Source organism: Caenorhabditis elegans, chromosome IV (assembly GCF_000002985.6).
Source record: "Caenorhabditis elegans chromosome IV".
NCBI classification, from domain to species: Eukaryota; Metazoa; Nematoda; class Chromadorea; order Rhabditida; family Rhabditidae; genus Caenorhabditis; species Caenorhabditis elegans.
Window position 1 is genome coordinate 3,885,292 of NC_003282.8, and position 17,293 is coordinate 3,902,584.

General features: G+C 36.1%; 6 protein-coding genes and 2 pseudogenes across 8 annotated transcripts; 7 read left to right on the top strand and 1 right to left on the bottom strand.

Annotated features, from left to right (window-relative positions):
- Positions 1-377: 377 nt before the first annotated feature.
- Positions 378-3,545, top strand: oac-22 (Acyl_transf_3 domain-containing protein; the record flags this gene model as incomplete). The annotated part of the gene is made up of 12 exons (NM_068031.7): positions 378-508; positions 599-863; positions 1,170-1,308; positions 1,357-1,440; positions 1,483-1,726; positions 1,780-1,946; positions 1,998-2,222; positions 2,264-2,376; positions 2,424-2,550; positions 2,597-2,708; positions 2,753-2,963; positions 3,218-3,545. The coding sequence occupies 12 exons, from the start codon at positions 378-380 to the stop codon at positions 3,458-3,460; spliced, it is 2,061 nt and encodes a 686-aa protein (NP_500432.3). The 3' UTR covers positions 3,461-3,545.
- Positions 3,546-3,971: 426 nt separating this feature from the next.
- On the top strand, positions 3,972-7,272 carry oac-21 (Acyl_transf_3 domain-containing protein; the record flags this gene model as incomplete). Its single annotated transcript, NM_068032.3, has 12 exons — positions 3,972-4,102; positions 4,153-4,417; positions 4,797-4,935; positions 4,983-5,069; positions 5,117-5,330; positions 5,577-5,743; positions 5,793-6,017; positions 6,059-6,171; positions 6,220-6,346; positions 6,393-6,504; positions 6,563-6,773; positions 7,030-7,272. The coding sequence occupies 12 exons, from the start codon at positions 3,972-3,974 to the stop codon at positions 7,270-7,272; spliced, it is 2,034 nt and encodes a 677-aa protein (NP_500433.3).
- F56D6.9 (Glycine-rich cell wall structural protein) lies at positions 7,036-8,035 on the top strand. The gene is made up of 2 exons (NM_001038329.3): positions 7,036-7,832; positions 7,885-8,035. The coding sequence occupies exons 1-2, from the start codon at positions 7,721-7,723 to the stop codon at positions 7,962-7,964; spliced, it is 192 nt and encodes a 63-aa protein (NP_001033418.1). The 5' UTR covers positions 7,036-7,720; the 3' UTR covers positions 7,965-8,035.
- Positions 8,036-8,766: 731 nt separating this feature from the next.
- F56D6.8 (Glycine-rich cell wall structural protein) lies at positions 8,767-9,139 on the bottom strand. The gene is made up of 2 exons (NM_001028064.2): positions 8,971-9,139; positions 8,767-8,926 (listed from the first exon to the last, which is right to left on the bottom strand). The coding sequence occupies exons 1-2, from the start codon at positions 9,080-9,082 to the stop codon at positions 8,838-8,840; spliced, it is 201 nt and encodes a 66-aa protein (NP_001023235.1). The 5' UTR covers positions 9,083-9,139; the 3' UTR covers positions 8,767-8,837.
- Positions 9,140-9,778: 639 nt separating this feature from the next.
- dct-8 (DAF-16/FOXO Controlled, germline Tumor affecting) lies at positions 9,779-10,215 on the top strand. Its single transcript, NM_001038323.3, has 2 exons — positions 9,779-10,005; positions 10,051-10,215. Exons 1-2 carry the CDS (start codon positions 9,900-9,902, stop codon positions 10,152-10,154), a joined length of 210 nt encoding a protein of 69 aa, NP_001033412.1. The 5' UTR covers positions 9,779-9,899; the 3' UTR covers positions 10,155-10,215.
- Positions 10,216-10,671: 456 nt separating this feature from the next.
- Positions 10,672-12,706, top strand: F56D6.17 (annotated as a pseudogene). The gene is made up of 4 exons: positions 10,672-10,767; positions 11,726-11,916; positions 11,966-12,044; positions 12,626-12,706. Coding segments are annotated over exons 1-4 (447 nt in total).
- A 480-nt stretch (positions 12,707-13,186) lies between these two features.
- On the top strand, positions 13,187-14,515 carry F56D6.16 (annotated as a pseudogene). Its single transcript has 3 exons — positions 13,187-13,324; positions 13,421-13,532; positions 14,211-14,515. Coding segments are annotated over exons 1-3 (555 nt in total).
- Positions 14,516-15,212: 697 nt separating this feature from the next.
- srz-62 (Serpentine Receptor, class Z) lies at positions 15,213-17,035 on the top strand (the record flags this gene model as incomplete). Its single annotated transcript, NM_001356916.1, has 6 exons — positions 15,213-15,223; positions 15,306-15,447; positions 15,491-15,597; positions 15,668-15,947; positions 16,560-16,721; positions 16,769-17,035. The coding sequence occupies 6 exons, from the start codon at positions 15,213-15,215 to the stop codon at positions 17,033-17,035; spliced, it is 969 nt and encodes a 322-aa protein (NP_001343665.1).
- Between the last annotated feature and the right edge of the window lie 258 nt (positions 17,036-17,293).

Genomic DNA, 17,293 nt, shown 5'->3' on the forward strand with positions numbered 1-17,293 from the left:
CAATTTACCTGAAAAAAATTATTACAATCTGATTGCCGACTTGTTACATCGAGGAGAAGACAATGTTTGAACAGCGTTTGAACGACAGCCCACGACCTTTTCCTCCGGCTCATTTTGCGATTTTGCAGAGCCATTTTTCATTTTCAATGTAGTAATTAGTAGTTTTTGAGCTTGATTTTAATCAGCGAAGATTTTTTAGATGTTTCCAAAAGTCAATTGGAAGTTTTCCACGGTTTGTGGTTTTTTTCGTCCAGCTTCTTGGAAATGCGCACAACTTTCTTCTTTTCCCAATTTTTATTATGGCTTTTATATTCCGTTCCTATAAAATAGAAAAAGTAAAAACGAAAAAGTTGTTCCCAAAAAAATGTTCCAGGAAAATGGACCAACAGAAGCAAAAACCTTCCAAAAGACTGGATCTCCAAGGCATCCGGGCTCTCGCTATTCTAGTTGTTCTTGGCTTTCACTTCTACCCGGAGTTTTTACCAAATGGGTATCTAGGAGTTGATCAGTAAGTTCATAATGCATAAAACTAGGGCTCTCAGCCGCGGCGACCTCACGGAAGCCCTACCTTAAACATCTTGAAAAAATCACATTCCAGATTCTTCGTGCTCTCCGGATTTCTAATGTGTATGCTGCTGAAGCGAGCTGAGAATCAATCGGCGTGCTCTTTAGTGACTCTGTTTTATTCGAAACGATTCAAGAGAATCCTCCCACTATATCTACTTATTATCCTTATTTCTATGATTTGTCTCTACAATTTCTTCCCTGACACAGCTATTGAGACGAATAAGGAGTCGGCTCTTCACGCGTTACTTTTTGTGTCAAACAGACCAAAAACTGTGGCAGAGGACTATTTTACAATGGTAGGTGCTGGTAGGGGTGGAGATAGGTCGCAACAGGTCGACCTATCGCCACTCCTAGGTGCGGGCAATATCGTTATGGCTGCCTCTGAAAGTATGTGTGCAAGTTGTATTTTAATTGCGCTCTAATGATAAAAAGACATAAGTGCGTTCTATAACAAGAGACACATGACCTAACTTTTCAAATGTAGAATTTGCTTCGAGAACCTAGTTTTAGTTTTGAGACCCTTATGGAAATCCGAAGTATCATCTGAATCACAGCGGATTTTACCGAAACTGACAAGAAATTCAATTTTCTGCTAATTCCAGCTCTCTATCGCAATCGACATCTTCACACATACTTGGTCGCTCTCAGTGGAAATTCAATTCTACTTTCTGGTTCCTTTCATCTTCCTCCTATCTACCAAATTACCTGGGAAGCAGCAATATGGGTACTATGGAGTTATAGGTATTTTTGCTAGCTTCTGAGGGTAGTAGTTATAAAGAATTTTAACAGGACTTTCACTGGTGTATTTCTATTCAGTACCTGGAACTGTTGCATTCAATAGTGTTTTTGCGAGGATTTGGCAGTTCATGATTGGTATGTTGGAATTTTGATATACCTTTAGAAAATTGCTTTCAGGTATGGTAGTCTATCTTCTTGGAACTACTAAACCCACATATCCACACTACCAAGTTCTCAGCAACCTGGATGATGAGGAAGAAGACTGCAAGCAACTTCTCAGCGACGAGGAGAGTCAGGAGTGCTGTTCAAAAGAGAAATTCAGCGAGATTTTGAAATTTTCGCAACCAGTGTCATATTTTGCTCTGGTAATTTTGTTGGCTATTAATGTTTTCCCATTCACCCTGCCGGCGGGGCTTGTGAGGTTAGTTTTAAGACCTCCGAATTTATCGTACAAACACTTCGTTGTGTTTCCAGACCCCTCGTGACAATGGGCACCGGGTTTCTGATGCTGCTATCTGAAGACAACTTGGTATTATCAAATAGGATACTAACTTATATCGGAGACATTTCATTCTCCTTATACCTTATTCACTGGCCAATTTATGCATATTGGAAGCTCACTTGCAATGGAAGTCACGTCTGTAGGCACTGAAAATATTCGTGAATCTAGAAATTTATTTAGAAAATTTCAGTACTAGCACTTGCTCTGGCGTCTTCCATAGTTCTTGCTGTAATCACTTATGAGACTTTTGAGAAATGGTACCTCCGGTTAACCTCTACAAGTATTGGAATACTTGTTGTAGCACTATTCTTCATAAATGTTGTGGTAATCAATAAGGATGACATATCGGATCAAGTTAACTCATTTGGAAAAGATATTTCAAGTTTGGATAATGTCACAGATGACATGACACTTGGTAAGCTGTTCTGGGTAATAAATAAAATCTAAAAACACCAGATGATGTCGAACGCCTAAACTATCGTTGGAGTGTCAATGACAATAAGAACCTGTTCACTTCCACGTGTGACTATGAGAATAAAAAGAGCGCTCTTGGATGGTGCAGGCACACAGTAAGTGAGAAAAGTGGCCTCAATTAATAGGTTGTAAAATTTTCCAGGGTCTTCCAAAATCCGGAAAATACCGGTTGGCAACAATTGGTAATAGTTGGACAGCTAATCACGCAAAAATGTTCTACCAAGAATGCAGTTACAAGGCGAAAAGTATAATGCAGGGGTCTGCTTTTGGTGAGCTTGGCGCTGCAAATGTGCTCTAATGAGAATTGACTTTTAGGCTGTGAACCCCTTTACCCTAGTGCTCAAAGTAAGATGTGCAAGGCAAATTTCACCGACTTTGAACAAAGAATTCGCAAGGAAAAGCCGGACTTTGCGTTTATTTTCACACGGTTCGAAATTCGTTTAGTCCTTTTACAATTTCTAATAATTCCAGCTACATGTCAATCGGCGCCCCATTCCCAAAAAACGTATCAAGTTTTGACCAGGACCCCATCTACCAAACCATGAAGGAGCAAATGTTGAAATTCATTTCGAATATCAAGTACAAACTGTATATACTTGACGCCCTGCCACGTATTAATCGGGGTGTCATAAACCAACTAGCCAAGCTGTTCAGAAATCATACGGATCCGGTGGCTATTGATGTAAGTATTTGAATTAAAGCTTTTTTAATTCTACAAAACGTTTTGAAATCTAAATTATTTGTGAATTTGGAGAACGTGAAATTGAGAAATTTAGAGTTTATCACTGAACTTATCTATTAGGTTATCTCTTAGCACTAAATAAAATGTCTGATGTTCACACTATCCTACAGTAATATTTCAAACGTTAACTGCAATGTTTCATCTCTACAATATTCCTACAATATATATTTTTAATACACTGTTCCACATTTCAGGACATGTTCGTCCGGCCTGCCGAGTATGAAATGGCCCGAAAACGACATGCTCAATTAGTCAAAGACTGCAAGGGAAAATGTATAATGGTGGATTATGTGCCAGAATTCTACAATACGGAAACAGGAACGTTTCGGTATTTTGACGAACGGGGCTTCTCGTATTGGACAACACCTTCCCACTTGTCACCGCATGGAATTGAGCATGTCAGACATGTTTGGCGAGATATTTGTGAAAAGTTATAATAGTTTTGTGAAATGGAGTGTGAATTGATTGTTAGATTGTTAATGAATTTTTTAATACCTTTTTAAGATGATAAAATTTCGGAACTTTATTTTTAAAATTCGAGGCATGTATAAGAAAACCCCTTCCGTATAAGATGGAATCACGCTTATCTGCTTAACTACACCTATCCACAAAATACCACAAAAAATTTCAGTCTACGAAAAAATGCAGCCAGCCACGGAAGAATAAAATTGTGCCTGCACACCATAAAGTTTCGGGCTCACCCAACTGAAAAGTGCCCTTCAAAGTATTATAAGTCTTTTCTAGGTAGAAATTTCCCCATTTTGCAACAATAAACCTCTACGTAAAAATGAATAAAAGATCGCATAACATTTGCTTGCGGAAAATCGTTCGTTTTACTCTTTGATGCCTCCGAAAACTTCTCTTTCTTTTTTGATTTTTCAAAGTTTTGACATGAACGTTTTGATCTTGAATTCATTTTGACTGTATTTAACTTCTTGTTCCTAGAAAATGTTCCAACCAACACAAAAATCTTCAAAACGACTAGATCTTCAAGGCATCCGGGCTCTCGCTATTCTAGTTGTTCTTGGCTTTCACTTTTACCCAAAATATTTTCCAAATGGGTATCTAGGAGTTGATCAGTGAGTTCATAATGCTTAGAAAATCTTCTAAATCTTAGTGCATATTCCAGATTCTTTGTGCTCTCCGGGTTTCTAATGTGTATGCTGCTGAAGCGAGCCGAAAATCAATCGGCGTGCTCTTTAGTGACGCTGTTTTATTCGAAGAGATTCAAGAGAATTCTTCCATTATATCTACTTATCATCCTTATTTCCATGATTTGTCTCTATAATTTCTTCCCCGACACAGCTATTGAGACGAACAAGGAGTCGGCTGTAAATGCACTACTTTTTGTGTCAAACCGGCCAAAAACTGCAGCAGAGGACTATTTTACCATGGTGAGTTTTTTTAAAGTTTTAAAAAAGGTGAATCTGAGCTAGGGCTTCCATGTGGGCGCCGCAAACGCCGCTCAACGCCGCACCCATCGCCTCATCCAAATCTTTAAAGCGATGCGCGGAACCCAAAAAGTGTCGGATGGGAGCCAAGTTTGCACTAAATAGTGACATACCCTATCGCAATATTTAGTGCAAACTTTGTCCCCGTCCGACACTTTTTGGGTTCCGCCCATCGCTTTAAAGATTTGGATCGCGGCGATGGGTGCGGCGTTGAGCGGCGTTTGCGGCGCCCACATGGAAGCCCTAATCTGAGCAAAATTTGAAAAATATGTATATTCCGCTGAGCATATCCTTTGAGCATTTCCAAAACGCAATATTCCAGCTCTCTATCGCAATTGACATCTTCACACACACCTGGTCGTTATCTGTGGAAATTCAATTCTACTTCCTGGTTCCTTTCATTTTTCTCCTATCAACCAAATTACCTAGTAAGATGCAATATGGGTTCTATGGAGTTGTAGGTATTAATTCCCGGAATGTTTTGTATGCGTTTGCTCAAATAGTTCAGGGTACATATCATTATGGTATTTCTATTCCGTACCTGAGACTGTGGCATTTAATAGCCTTTTTGCAAGGATCTGGCAATTTATGTTAGGTGAGTGGAAAAAATTTGTGAAAGATAGTTTCTTAGATCTTTTTCAGGCATGGTAGGGTATCTTCTCGCAATTTTAAAACCCAAATATTCAAATTGCCATGTGCTCAGCAATTTGGAAGACGGTCAGGGGAGTCAAGAACCCTGTCCAAATGATAAATTTCGTTGGTTTTTGATACATTCCCAATTCATGTCGTACATAACACTGCTCATTTTACTGGCTATTAATATTTGCCCGTTTGCCTTGCCGGCGGAGCTTGTGAGGTTAGTTCATGGCATTTTCAAAAAACATTCTTCTCATGAGCCTGCAAGGTCAGTTTTTTGTAATGCCGACTTTTTCGCGGTATGTTCTCAGAAAAAGTAGGAAAAGTCATCTGGAATAAGTTAGTCACATTTTTCTCAACCAACACATAACAATGTTCTGCTATTATGCTATGGTTACCCAGTGTAAACGGATCTACTTTCTGGGAAAGCTTAGCGATTTCCTGAAGAAACTTTTCAAAATTCCAGGCCTCTAGTAACAATGGGCACCGGATTCTTAATGCTGCTATCTGAGGACAACTTGGTATTATCGAATAGGATACTAATTTATATAGGAGACATTTCATTCTCCTTATACCTAATCCACTGGCCTATTTACGCGTACTGGAAACTCACTTGCAATGGAAATCAGATTTGTAGGCGCTGAAAATATGCCAGCATTCCAATCTAACTTGTGATTTTCAGCATTAGCTGTTGCTCTGGCGTCGTCTATAGTTTTTGCTGTAATCACTTATGAGAATTTCGAGAAATGGTATCTCCGACTATCTTCTACAAGTATTGGCCTACTTGTTGTAGCACTATTCTTTATAAATATAGTGGTAATCAACAAGGATCAGATCTTGGATCACGTGAACTTTTCTGGGAAGGATATTTCAAGTTTGGATAATGTTACGGATGACATGACTCTTGGTGAGCAGTTGTAGATAATCAATAAAATCTGAAAAATTCAGACGACGCGGAACGCCTAAACCATCGCTGGAATGTCAATGACTATAAAAACTTGTACACTTCCACGTGTAAGTATGAGAACAAAGTTGGTCCACTCGGATGGTGTAGACATACTGTGAGTTAGGATGTGATAATTGTTAGTATGGTAGATGTTCCCTTTCAGGGTCTTTCTAAATCTGGAAAATACAGGTTGGCAACAATTGGTAACAGTTGGACGGCCAATCACGCGAAATTGTTCTACCAGGAATGTAGTTATAAGGCAAAGAGTATCATGCAGGGTGCTGCATATGGTAAGCGTACTATTGCAAATGTGCTCTAAAGAGAATTAACATCCAGGCTGTGAACCTTTGTACCCCACTACTCAATATACGGTGTGTAAGGCAAACTTCACAGATTTCGAGCAAAGAATTCGCAAGGAAAAGCCGGATTTCGCTTTTATCATTACACGGTTTGGAAATTTATTTTGTTGTTTGTTAGAGCTTCTTTACAACTCCTAAAAATTTAAGCTATATATCAATTGGTGAACCATTTCCAAAAAACGTGACAACTTTTGAACAAGACCCCATCTACCAGACTATGAAGGAGCAAATGCTAAAATTCATCTCAAATATCAAGTACAAATTGTACATACTTGACGCCGTGCCACGAATAAATGCAAAGGTTGTCAGGAGAATTACTAAATTTATGAGAAACCACACGGATCCAGTGGCTATTGATGTAAGATTTGGGGAGGGGTACAGCTGGACTTCAATGGGATCAATTCAAAAAAGGATCTAATCTTATAATGAGCCAAGTATCAATAATTGAGTAATTCTACAGTAACACCAGCGGATCTTTGCAAGTATCTCTACGCGGCCAAACATTAACCGCAATAGTCGTTTACAAACTGAATATATGTATAACAATACCACAGTAATATCTAATATACATAGTTCTACAGTAACCCTACAGGTCCAACTCTTCTCTTTTTCAGAAAGCAATCGTCATATTCCATGAATACGAGATGGCTCGAAAAAGACACGCACAACTGATCAAAGACTGCAATGGAAAATGTGTGTTGGTGGATTATGTGCCAGAATTCTACAATACGGAAACAGGAACATTCCGGTATTTTGACAAACGGGGCTTTTCGTACTGGACGACACCTTCCCACTTGTCACCGCATGGAATTGAACATGTCAGACATGTTTGGAGGGATATTTGTGCGAAATTATAATGGCTATGGAATAATACAAATTTATGTATATTATTAGAATGTTCATATTGAATATTGCTACTTAATATTAAATTTGAATACGTTTCATTTATTCGAAGTCTGGGTATAAAAGAACAAAATGCTTTAAAAAAAAGTTAAAGTTACAAAAATTGGCCGTGACTGTTTGGTACACAGTATTTGAATTTCCGTTTGCTTCCCAACAACCTTGAACTGTTCCCCTAGACAATTCTGCCCTAAGTTGTTTGTTGGGCAAGTTGAAAACAAAACATCATGAGATATCAACATCTTGATCATTGAGATTTCTCAAAACCTTTTTAGATAATATTATCTATATAGCATACCGCCCGCTGATACCCAGACAAGAAAGTTGTTGTTTTGAATATCCCCCGAAACCGTATAAAACCACCCAGTATGGACCCAATTGACAAGTTCACATTGAATTTAAACCATGCTTGCCTTCCTTCGCAATCTCATCCTTCTCATCGGCCTTATTGCCATTGTGGCTGCCCAGGTTGGAGTTAACACTGGACTTGGAGCAGGGCCAGGTGGTGCTGGAGCAAGTAAGTTATTCTGAAATGTTTTAATATTTCTTAGCTATGTATGTGTTTTCAGACGTTAACGGAGGTGCTCTTGGCACCGGAGTCAATGGCCAAGCCGGAGTCCAACCAGGAGTCGGAGGAGTCCTCGGATAAACTGGATGTTCAAATGATTGTACCAATGTATTTAAGCTCATTTTTTTCTAATAAAGCATGTATTCATTTGATCTGACTGTTTTTGAAGAATCGAAATGTTGAAATAGCCATCAGGCTCCTATGAAGGAGTTTCTGTAGACATACTTTCTTTTGGTGACTGTAAATGCAATGTAGTTTTGGGTACATGTTCATGGGCACATGGGCACATTGTGCAATATTTTTGGAAGTTAGGATTTTGCAATAATTTGGATAAAAGTTAATTTAATTCTTAAGAAGGACTCAATTTTGTTTTAAGAGTGAAGTTCAAAAAGAAGTACTTTTGTACTTCACTTGTAGCTCAATTTTATAATTTTACCAAAAAAAAAGTAAATACAAAGTGCTAACCTTTTGAGTGATCCAAATAACTTAAAGGTGGAGTAGTCCTAGTGGGAAAAGTATTGAAACTACTCCTTCGGTGCCAAAATGACCGAATATCATTTTAAAAAACGTTCGAAAATTTTTATGAAAATTTTTTATTTACTGTCAAAAAGTGACAACTAAGTTTTTATCACTCATCATTTTGGGAGTCGACTAAAAAAATTGTTTTTTCTACTTTTTTATAGTGTAATTTTGTTTAAATTGTTTGTGGGAATACATTGTAGGATTGCTTTGCATTTTCTCAAAAGCTTATTGTTTTCCAAGTTTTGGCAATTTGCCAAAATTTTTTGAAGTTTTTTAATGATATTCGGTCATTTTGGATCATTATAAGTGTATTCAGACAAACTGTTTTTTTTAAATTTTGTGAAAACCTTTAAAGTCGTATGTTTAATAATATATTCATTATATGTGTGTTGCTTATCAATTTACACGTTACATGAATTTTCAATTATTTAATTATCCCAGAAGTCCTCCGGTGGCTCCTCCTGGGTTGACTCCGAGTCCCACGTTTCCGTTGACTCCTTGACCAGCTCCCCCGTTTACATCTGGAAGTATTTAATTCAGAATGCAAATCAACTCAAAAACTCACTAGCTCCTGCTCCAGCTGGTCCAACTCCAAGTCCAGTTTGAACCCCGACTTGAGCGGTCACGATGGCAATGAGTCCGATGAGAAGGATGAGGTTGCGAAGGAAGGCAAGCATTGTAATTCGACTTGAAGTTGTTTTCTAATATCCTGACTTTTATACGGTTTAATTTTCACTGAACATCTCACTGATCTTGATCAAACCCGCTCTCTCTCTCAAACAATAAACATCCTACGTACAAAATTGTCTAGTTCGGTGATTTTGACGTCAGCGACTGTTTGTTTCGTCTCTGACAAGTGATTGATAAGGTCAGAATTAGTCTATGATTTGAATGATACAAATCACAAGGAATCTAACGCAGAAATCATACAGAGAAGTTACTTAGAACTAGACAAATCTAACCTGGAAAAATAGATAAATCTGACAAGAGAGGTTTCAGATTGTTCTCGTACGGCGCTTGAAATTGATAGTCGTTTTAACATTTCCAGGATCAGGTTTGAAGTAACCGAGGTGTAAAGTGTATACAATATCATACTACACACTACAGTAGTCAGCAATTTTTTCAGCACAGGCTACCCAGGAACAGTTCCGCCCAAGGATCTGACATAGTAAAAGTTTGTCAGTTTGGTTATTGAAATTGCTCACATCATATTTGTCTAAACTTTGACAAGTTCATGGCCAGTACTACAGTGACGTATATGTACTCGTAGAAAGATCTGATCATTGCAATACGCTCGTTGATCTTCAAACTTTCTCCCAATTTCTCCAACCCCCAAACAAACACATGACGTCGTACTTGATAAGTTTGTCCTCATACGGATATGGTGATCATGTGATTGTCTAGGATTAAACCGTTCGCGGAATCAAAACAAAGAAACTGTATAAAAAGCTCATGGATAAGAACCGATCATCAAGTTTTCTTGAATTTTAAATAATGTTCGGCTTCCTTCGCAACCTCATTGTTCTCCTCGGCCTTATTGCTATGGCGACTGCACAAATCGGACTCAACACTGGACTGGGACTAGGACCTGCCGGAGGAAGTGAGTTTTCTAGGTAGAGTGACTCAATTTAAGCCTAGCTTCCAGATATGTATGGAAACGGATATGGAAACCAGGGAGCCTACGGAAATGCCGGTCTCGGAGTCAACCCAGGTGTTGGAGGGGGACTGGTTGGAGGACTTTTGGGATAAACTCGATACGTTGTTTCTGATATGTATTAATTGTGAATATTTAATAAATGCTTTTTTCGACAATCTTTTAGATGAATGTTAGACTGTCTGTGTAAATGCGTTATTCATTCAAAACATCTCAAAAAATAATGACAGATTTATATATGAATAACCTGAGCGTCAGTTTTGTAGTTGACTGGATTTCCGATAAAATTTAAATGCACTCTTTTTCGCTTCAGAAAATATCGAAAAAATTTGAGAGTTTCCAGGAAACTTCTGAAAAGGCTGGAAAAAGTTTGGGAGATTTCTCAGTTTTTTGGGATAATCTGGAAAAAGTGGAAAATACCTAAAAAAATTAAAACACATCTTGGACGCCTGCAATTTTTTTTGGCAGTTAGGAAAATTTTGCTCCTATTTTTATGGTTGCTCGGCGCCAAAACCATCTGGCGGAGAGAGTTATAGAGGAGCAGACACAAGTGATCTCTGTGCTCTCTCGCTCGCTCCCTCGCTCTGGCTCATCATTCTCTCTTCTTTCCGAATGCCTGGTGGGTATTCTCTTATTTTTTCTAATTATTATTGTTTTTTGAATTTTTCCTGAATTTGAAACTGAGATATGGAGGCGATTTTGAAAATTGTAAGTACACATCCAATATTGAACATTTTTGGGACAATTTGGGGAAGTCTGAAACTTTTTTTGGACGACTCTAGAAATATATGTGAGGCTTAAAACGTATTAGAAATTTTTTGACATTTTTTTGAGAATTTTTGAAATTGTTCTGAACGGCTCTGGAAGCATCTGAAATTTTGAAAAATTATTTGGAATTTCTAGAATGCTTTTTAAAAGTTTACTAAATTTGTTTGAAAGGTTCAGAATTTAAAAGAAAACATTATTCATTAGGGACTAGACTTGCAGAAACTTGAACTTTTCCCAAAATTCTTGCTACAGTTCATTGTTCCTTTTATTTGCTCAACGTCAAAACTATCAGAGCGAGCAGGCACAACAGTGTAATAAAAATTGACCCATGTGCTCGCTGGCACAAAGAGATCATCATTCTCTCTTTTTTACGAATACCTGGTGGGTGTTCTTTACTGATTATTGCTAGTATTATTGCTTTTACATGGTGTCCAGAGATTTGAAAGTGATTATGAGAATTGTAAGTACGAGAGGAAAAAACGAGAGAAAAATTTTTCAAAATTGAGTTCAAAAATCGATTTTATATAGTATTGTTTTGAATTTATAAATATTTTTAAATGGTTTATCATAGCCCTATATTTCGAAATTTTCATTTTTTGAATAAAAACGGAAATATGGTGTAGTCCAATTTTTTATTGCTTTATTAGAATCGTTACTGTCTTGAAACATCGAATTTCGTAATGAAAATTTACATTTGAAATTTGCCCGGCAATGTCACAGCGGCTGACACCAACTTTTCGAAATCACCATCTTATTTTGGATGTAAAAGTTAATTGTCATGATTTATGTTCATTTAGGTCGATGGATTACCAGTAGTTACTAAACTCTATCAAAATCCGAGTCCATGATAAGAAAATCAATCGTTTATTTTTTGTAAACTTAATTAGTATGTTTTCAGAAGTTAGAATGTTAATTTTTGCTGTTCTCCTAACTTTTCTCAACGCTCAACTCACATTAAGCGCCTTCACATTGGGATATGGATATGTCGAAAAGGAGAGCAAATAAAATGGACTTGTGAATCCCTTGATGCACCCCTCAACTTTACTGTAGACCATCCCTTCGCTCAAATGCTCCAAGATAAATCTTTCGGTAAGCTGAAAACAAAAGGCCCAAAAAATTTCAACCATTTTTGTGTCAGATCTGCCTATGTATTGAAAATTTCTCAAACAAAGCGGAATGGGAAAGACAGTAGGCTCAAATATGGAGCTACAACAAAAGTGAGTTTTGAAATGAAAATTTTTACATTGAAATCAAATTACAAATTATTAAAATTACAGTAAAAACGAATTGAGCATTATAAAAACATATCGGGGTTGTCAAAATATTCAAATTTATTTTAGAGTAGCTTGATAACTACTGAAATTTTTTTTTGTTTTACTATAACTTTTTGGTGAATTGCTAGAAAAATAAACGCATTTTTGATACAGAAAAAATTAAAACCTAGGGAAAAAAACAATTTATCGGAATATATCCAAAAAAAGTAAATCTTGCCAGTGGGAATTTTTTTTTGACATTTTTTATGTTTTAATTTTGTTTAAATTATTTGTATTGAAACATTGTAGGGGTCGAAACACGCGACATTTCTTTAAATTTCCTCAAAAGCTCGTATTTTTCAAAATTTTGGCAATTTGCCAAAACTTTGACCGGAAATTATGAAAAATCTAAAAATTTTTGGAGTATTTTGTTATGATATTCGGTTATTTTGGATCATTATAAGTACATTGAGAAAATCCCCACTGGCGCTACACCACCTTTAACAAGACATTTTATGAAGTTTAATGAAATCAAAAATTTTCAGCAAAACCTGATGGACCTATTTGTCTGCATGGAACACGACGATTTGACCGTTAATTGTATAATTTTTTTATTTTATTTATGAATACAATTATTTTTATATCAAATAAAAAAAACAGCAGTTCAAGCATAGAATTATCCGGAAACAAATGTGGAAAATTTCGGAAACTTTTTGGAACTTTCAGAAGGTTCTGGAAACTCGAAAAATCTGTGGAAAAACTAGACGACTCTGAAACATATGGGAGGTTTGGGTAGTATTTGGCTTTTTTTTATTTTCTGAAAATTTGGGAAATCTTTCTGAACAGCTCTGGAACCACCTGGGAATGTTTGGAAAATTAGCAAAATTATATGGAATTCCTAGAATAGTTTTCAACGTTTACCAAATTCAATAGAGACTTTTTCAAAGATTGGTTATTTTTATTAGCGACTAGATTTGCAGAAACTTAAATTTTTCAAAGTTGAACTTTTCCTAAAATTCTTGCTAGAGGCCAGTTGCTCTGCTTCTTCCTCAACGCGAAGACCATCTGCTGAGAGCAGGCACAAGTGTGTAATAAAAAATTGACTCATGTGCTCTCTGGCTCAAAGAAATCATCATTCTGCCGTCTTTCCGAATGCCTGGTGGGCGTTCTCGGATGCTTGTGTAGCTGTCCTTTTTTCTGATTATTGCTGTTATTAAACTGTTTTATATTGGATTCTGAAAATTGTAAGTAAACTTTAGCTAAAAAAATTTAAAGTTATTGAAATATTGAGCTAACTATAAAAAATTTAAAAATATCAGAAATATGTATACTTTTTTCAGAGAATTCAACGAACAGAGTGAGCATTATCAATGAGATAATATTTCTACTGCTTCGAGAGAAAAAGAAAGCGACTTCACTTGTATGCACATATTAAACTTGTTGGGTTGTTATGTAAGTATTTTTGTTAGAAATGTTGTTTTCTTACTGTAAGAGCAGCTCAGAAGAGCTGGTATAAATACAGAAACGTGGGGCGGAGAAATAGGAAGAATGTTACAACGGGAAGCAAGGGGGGGGGGAACGGTTCTTGAAAAACCTGGATTTTTTTAGAACATTTCAAAAATTTTTGTGAATATTCTAAGTATTTTTGTAGAAAATGTATAAACATGTTTGTCTGTTTGTTTTTGTGACGTCACGGATTGACTGGAAATTCAGTTTGATTTCATTAATACAATATCTGAAAATTTCTCTTAAAACTGAATTTCCTTTGAAATTTTAAATGTAAACTTTTTGGGGAACAAATATTACAGAAAAACAAAAATCTGAGCGCAAAGTATTTGACGCGCAAAACATATCATTAGCGAAAACTACAGCAATTCGTTAAATGACATTTGATCTGTGCTTGTGTTCCAATAAAATATCAAAATTAAGCAAAAAATGTGAAAATACGAAGAACAAGCTCCGTAAATCGACACAAGCCATACAGTACTCATTCAAAGAATTACTCTAGTTTTCGCTACGAGATATTTTGCGCGTCAAATTTGTTGTGCAAGACGCATGCTCAAAATTTTGTGTTCTCGTAATACAAGTTTCGTTTTAAGTCGAATTAAAACATAATTTTTTTATTCACAGAACTGTCTTCTAGCCCACACAGAAGGAATTGTATGAAATCATTGCATTATTCATACCTCAATCAAGCAAAAGCCAAGGAATTTAATAATGGATTTATTATTAATTTAAATTTGATTTATTGTTTCAATTGTTAATAAAGTCTGAGTCAAACTCAATCATCCTTTGATGTACACCGACTTTCCTCCCATCTAAACTCTCTTATCTCTGTCACCACAGCATCTTGGATCCATCTACTTTTCATACCTATATATACCATCTCCAACATTTTATTATTTATCTTTCCTACATATTCTACCAATAAATGAATGAATGCAAAGCCCCAGCCGGCCCGAACCGTTTTAAACAGGAATATTATAAAACATACTTTGTTAGAATTTTTTAAGATAATTTTTTTTTTAGAAATCGCATCTAATAAAGTTCACCACTATCATTGGTATGTATGCACATTGTTACTGATAACGTGAGTCATCTTATCAGTTATTTATTGTGTTATCATTTATACAAGTCTCATAACACTCCTTATCAGAATTGCTTCTCCACAAAAATTATCATTTTCGACTCTCTTCTTGAAAATTTCATATGAAAAATGATAGGCAGTTGTCTTATCAGCAAAATAACTTATCAATAGCACTGAGATTATTAAGTAAAAGTTTATTTTGCTCGGTTAGCTTAGAAGTATTTAAATGTGATGGGCCTGACGCCTACCTAGAACCTGTCCGCCTCACGTCGGCTTTCCGCCTCTTTTTTGCATTTTTACTTTAATTTGCAAACCTTTCTCATTCTTATCAATTTGATGAAAATGAATAAAAGTTCATGTATGTTTTTGCAGAAAGCGCGGATTGAGGCAAGGAGCAGGCGGAGGCAGCCTACATGGATGTTCCGGGTTAAAGAAAACCGGAAGTATTTGCTGGAAATGCAAGAATCAAGAACATATAGTTAGATCCTGCTACTGAATGTGCTTTGCTTTCTAATTTCTTTAAAAATACTGACGCCATTGGTATTATGCACAACAGGTGAAACATTTTACTTTAAAAGCTATACAAGTTTGCAAACAAACCAGGAAATCCCTATGAACATCTCTAAATACTTTTCAAGATATGATCCCGCCGGACAATCATTTCTAGCTGCCTGGAATGACGTATTTAGAGTGATTGACTACGGAACAATTATAATTTTTTTTGCGATATTCCCATTTTACGTGTACGTTCACAAAATTAATGATGTGAAAGATAGGGAAGTGAGTGGAAGCCTACTTGATTAATTTCATGATACTTGTTTAGGCACTCGTTTTTCCGATTACAAATCACTTCTACAAAACAGTAGTTTTAATGATCATTGGATACGTTATTGTTGTCCTACTGGTGTTGTTTCTTGCCACGAATTCAATGTATGACTATGAGACATAGGGCTTTTATGGAAGGCATGCGCGGTACAAATTTTAATCTTATAACATTCAGACTTAGTTACATCGGGTTTCTGTCATTGCCTGCTTGGGCGTTGGTTATTGTAACATACCACTTAATTGTGGAAGTGTTTCATGTTCTAATATCTCTCCTTGCTATAGAAAAGTTTCTCATCTACTTTTTTCCATCATGGGAGAAAAATGTGCTGATTGTGCAAAAGTTTGTACAAAAATATATACTACTACTGTACTTGGGGTGTTGTTTGAAGTATGCGTTACTTTACGCGCTCGAATCCTGGTTTGGTGGAGGAAGAGGTTGGGAATTGTCGTATGGTGTAAGTTGCTGAAACTTGCTTTACGAGTTGTTATAGATTTTCTCTGTGCCAACACGGGTTTAAATTTATGTGAGCCACTACGTATTAAAGATGGAGTACCGAAATCTGGGAAATATTTTTAAATGACTCCAAATTTTCCCCTGATTCCGAATTTCTATGTGAAAAAATTCAAAAAAATTTCCCTGATTTTATATTTGAGCTTGAAATTGCGATTTTCATTTGCGTACCCATGAGATTTTTCAAATTCGCGCCGAAATAAGTTATCCTTGGAGCGCGTTTGCCTCATTTAATTTTCAACTTATATTTTCGGTCATTTTTGTCGTACATTATCTGATTTTTTCCGAAAAAATATATTCTTTCGTTCCAATTGAACATTGTATTGGCATAAAAATAAATGAAAATAAATAGCTGAAAAACTGAAAAAAGTGGAAATATATGCCCTGCTCAAATATAAAATCAGGGAAATTTTTTCGAATTTTTTCACATAGAAATTCGGAATCGGGGAAAATTTGGAGTCAATTAAAAATATTTCCCAGATTCCGGAATTCCACCTTTAAATTTCTAATAAACAAAGTTTACATGAAACTTCTGCTTCAGATATTTGCTTTTCAGATCTCATACTACAGCCTATACATCTTACTGTTTATATCTGTACTCCTCTACATCCCAGTTATAATTAGCGTTCGGAAATTATCCCATTTACAATCTGCTCAACTAAACAACCCACAACGATACATCATGATTCAAATAATCGTCGTATTCATTGTGAAGATCGTGAGTAGTTGCTAATGAACTGAAAACTAACCGTCTTGTCCTTTCAGGTAAATATCATCCCAAGAAGCTTTGTGGCATTTCTTTACAAAGATCCATTGTACCAGATTCTAATAGTTCCTTCCCTTTCTGATATTGTTGCAGTGCCACTTATTGTACAAGTATCGTATTTGGGAAGTAACAAGAGGAACTGGAATTTATTGTTTAAAAAGTTCAGTTTTATGAAATTTGGAAAAGTTTTGTTATTTGGATATAGCGACACAGAAGTAGTTCGGCCACTACAATTGGAGTCAACCATGTTTCCTCCGCGATTTTAGGAATTTTACTTAAAGGTGGTGTAGAGTCGAAATTTTTTTGTTGCTTTAAATGACAGAAAATGGACCCTAATAACCGAATATAACTGTTAAAAAAATTAAAAAAAATTTCTAAATTTTTCATGATTTTTTCAATTTTGAGAAAATCAAAGAAACGGCTGACGAAATTTGAATTACCGCGCAAATGAGTGACGTCATTTTTTATATTTTCGCGTTTTCTGGCTAAATTCGTCAGTTTTTCTCGATTTTTTCTTCTATATT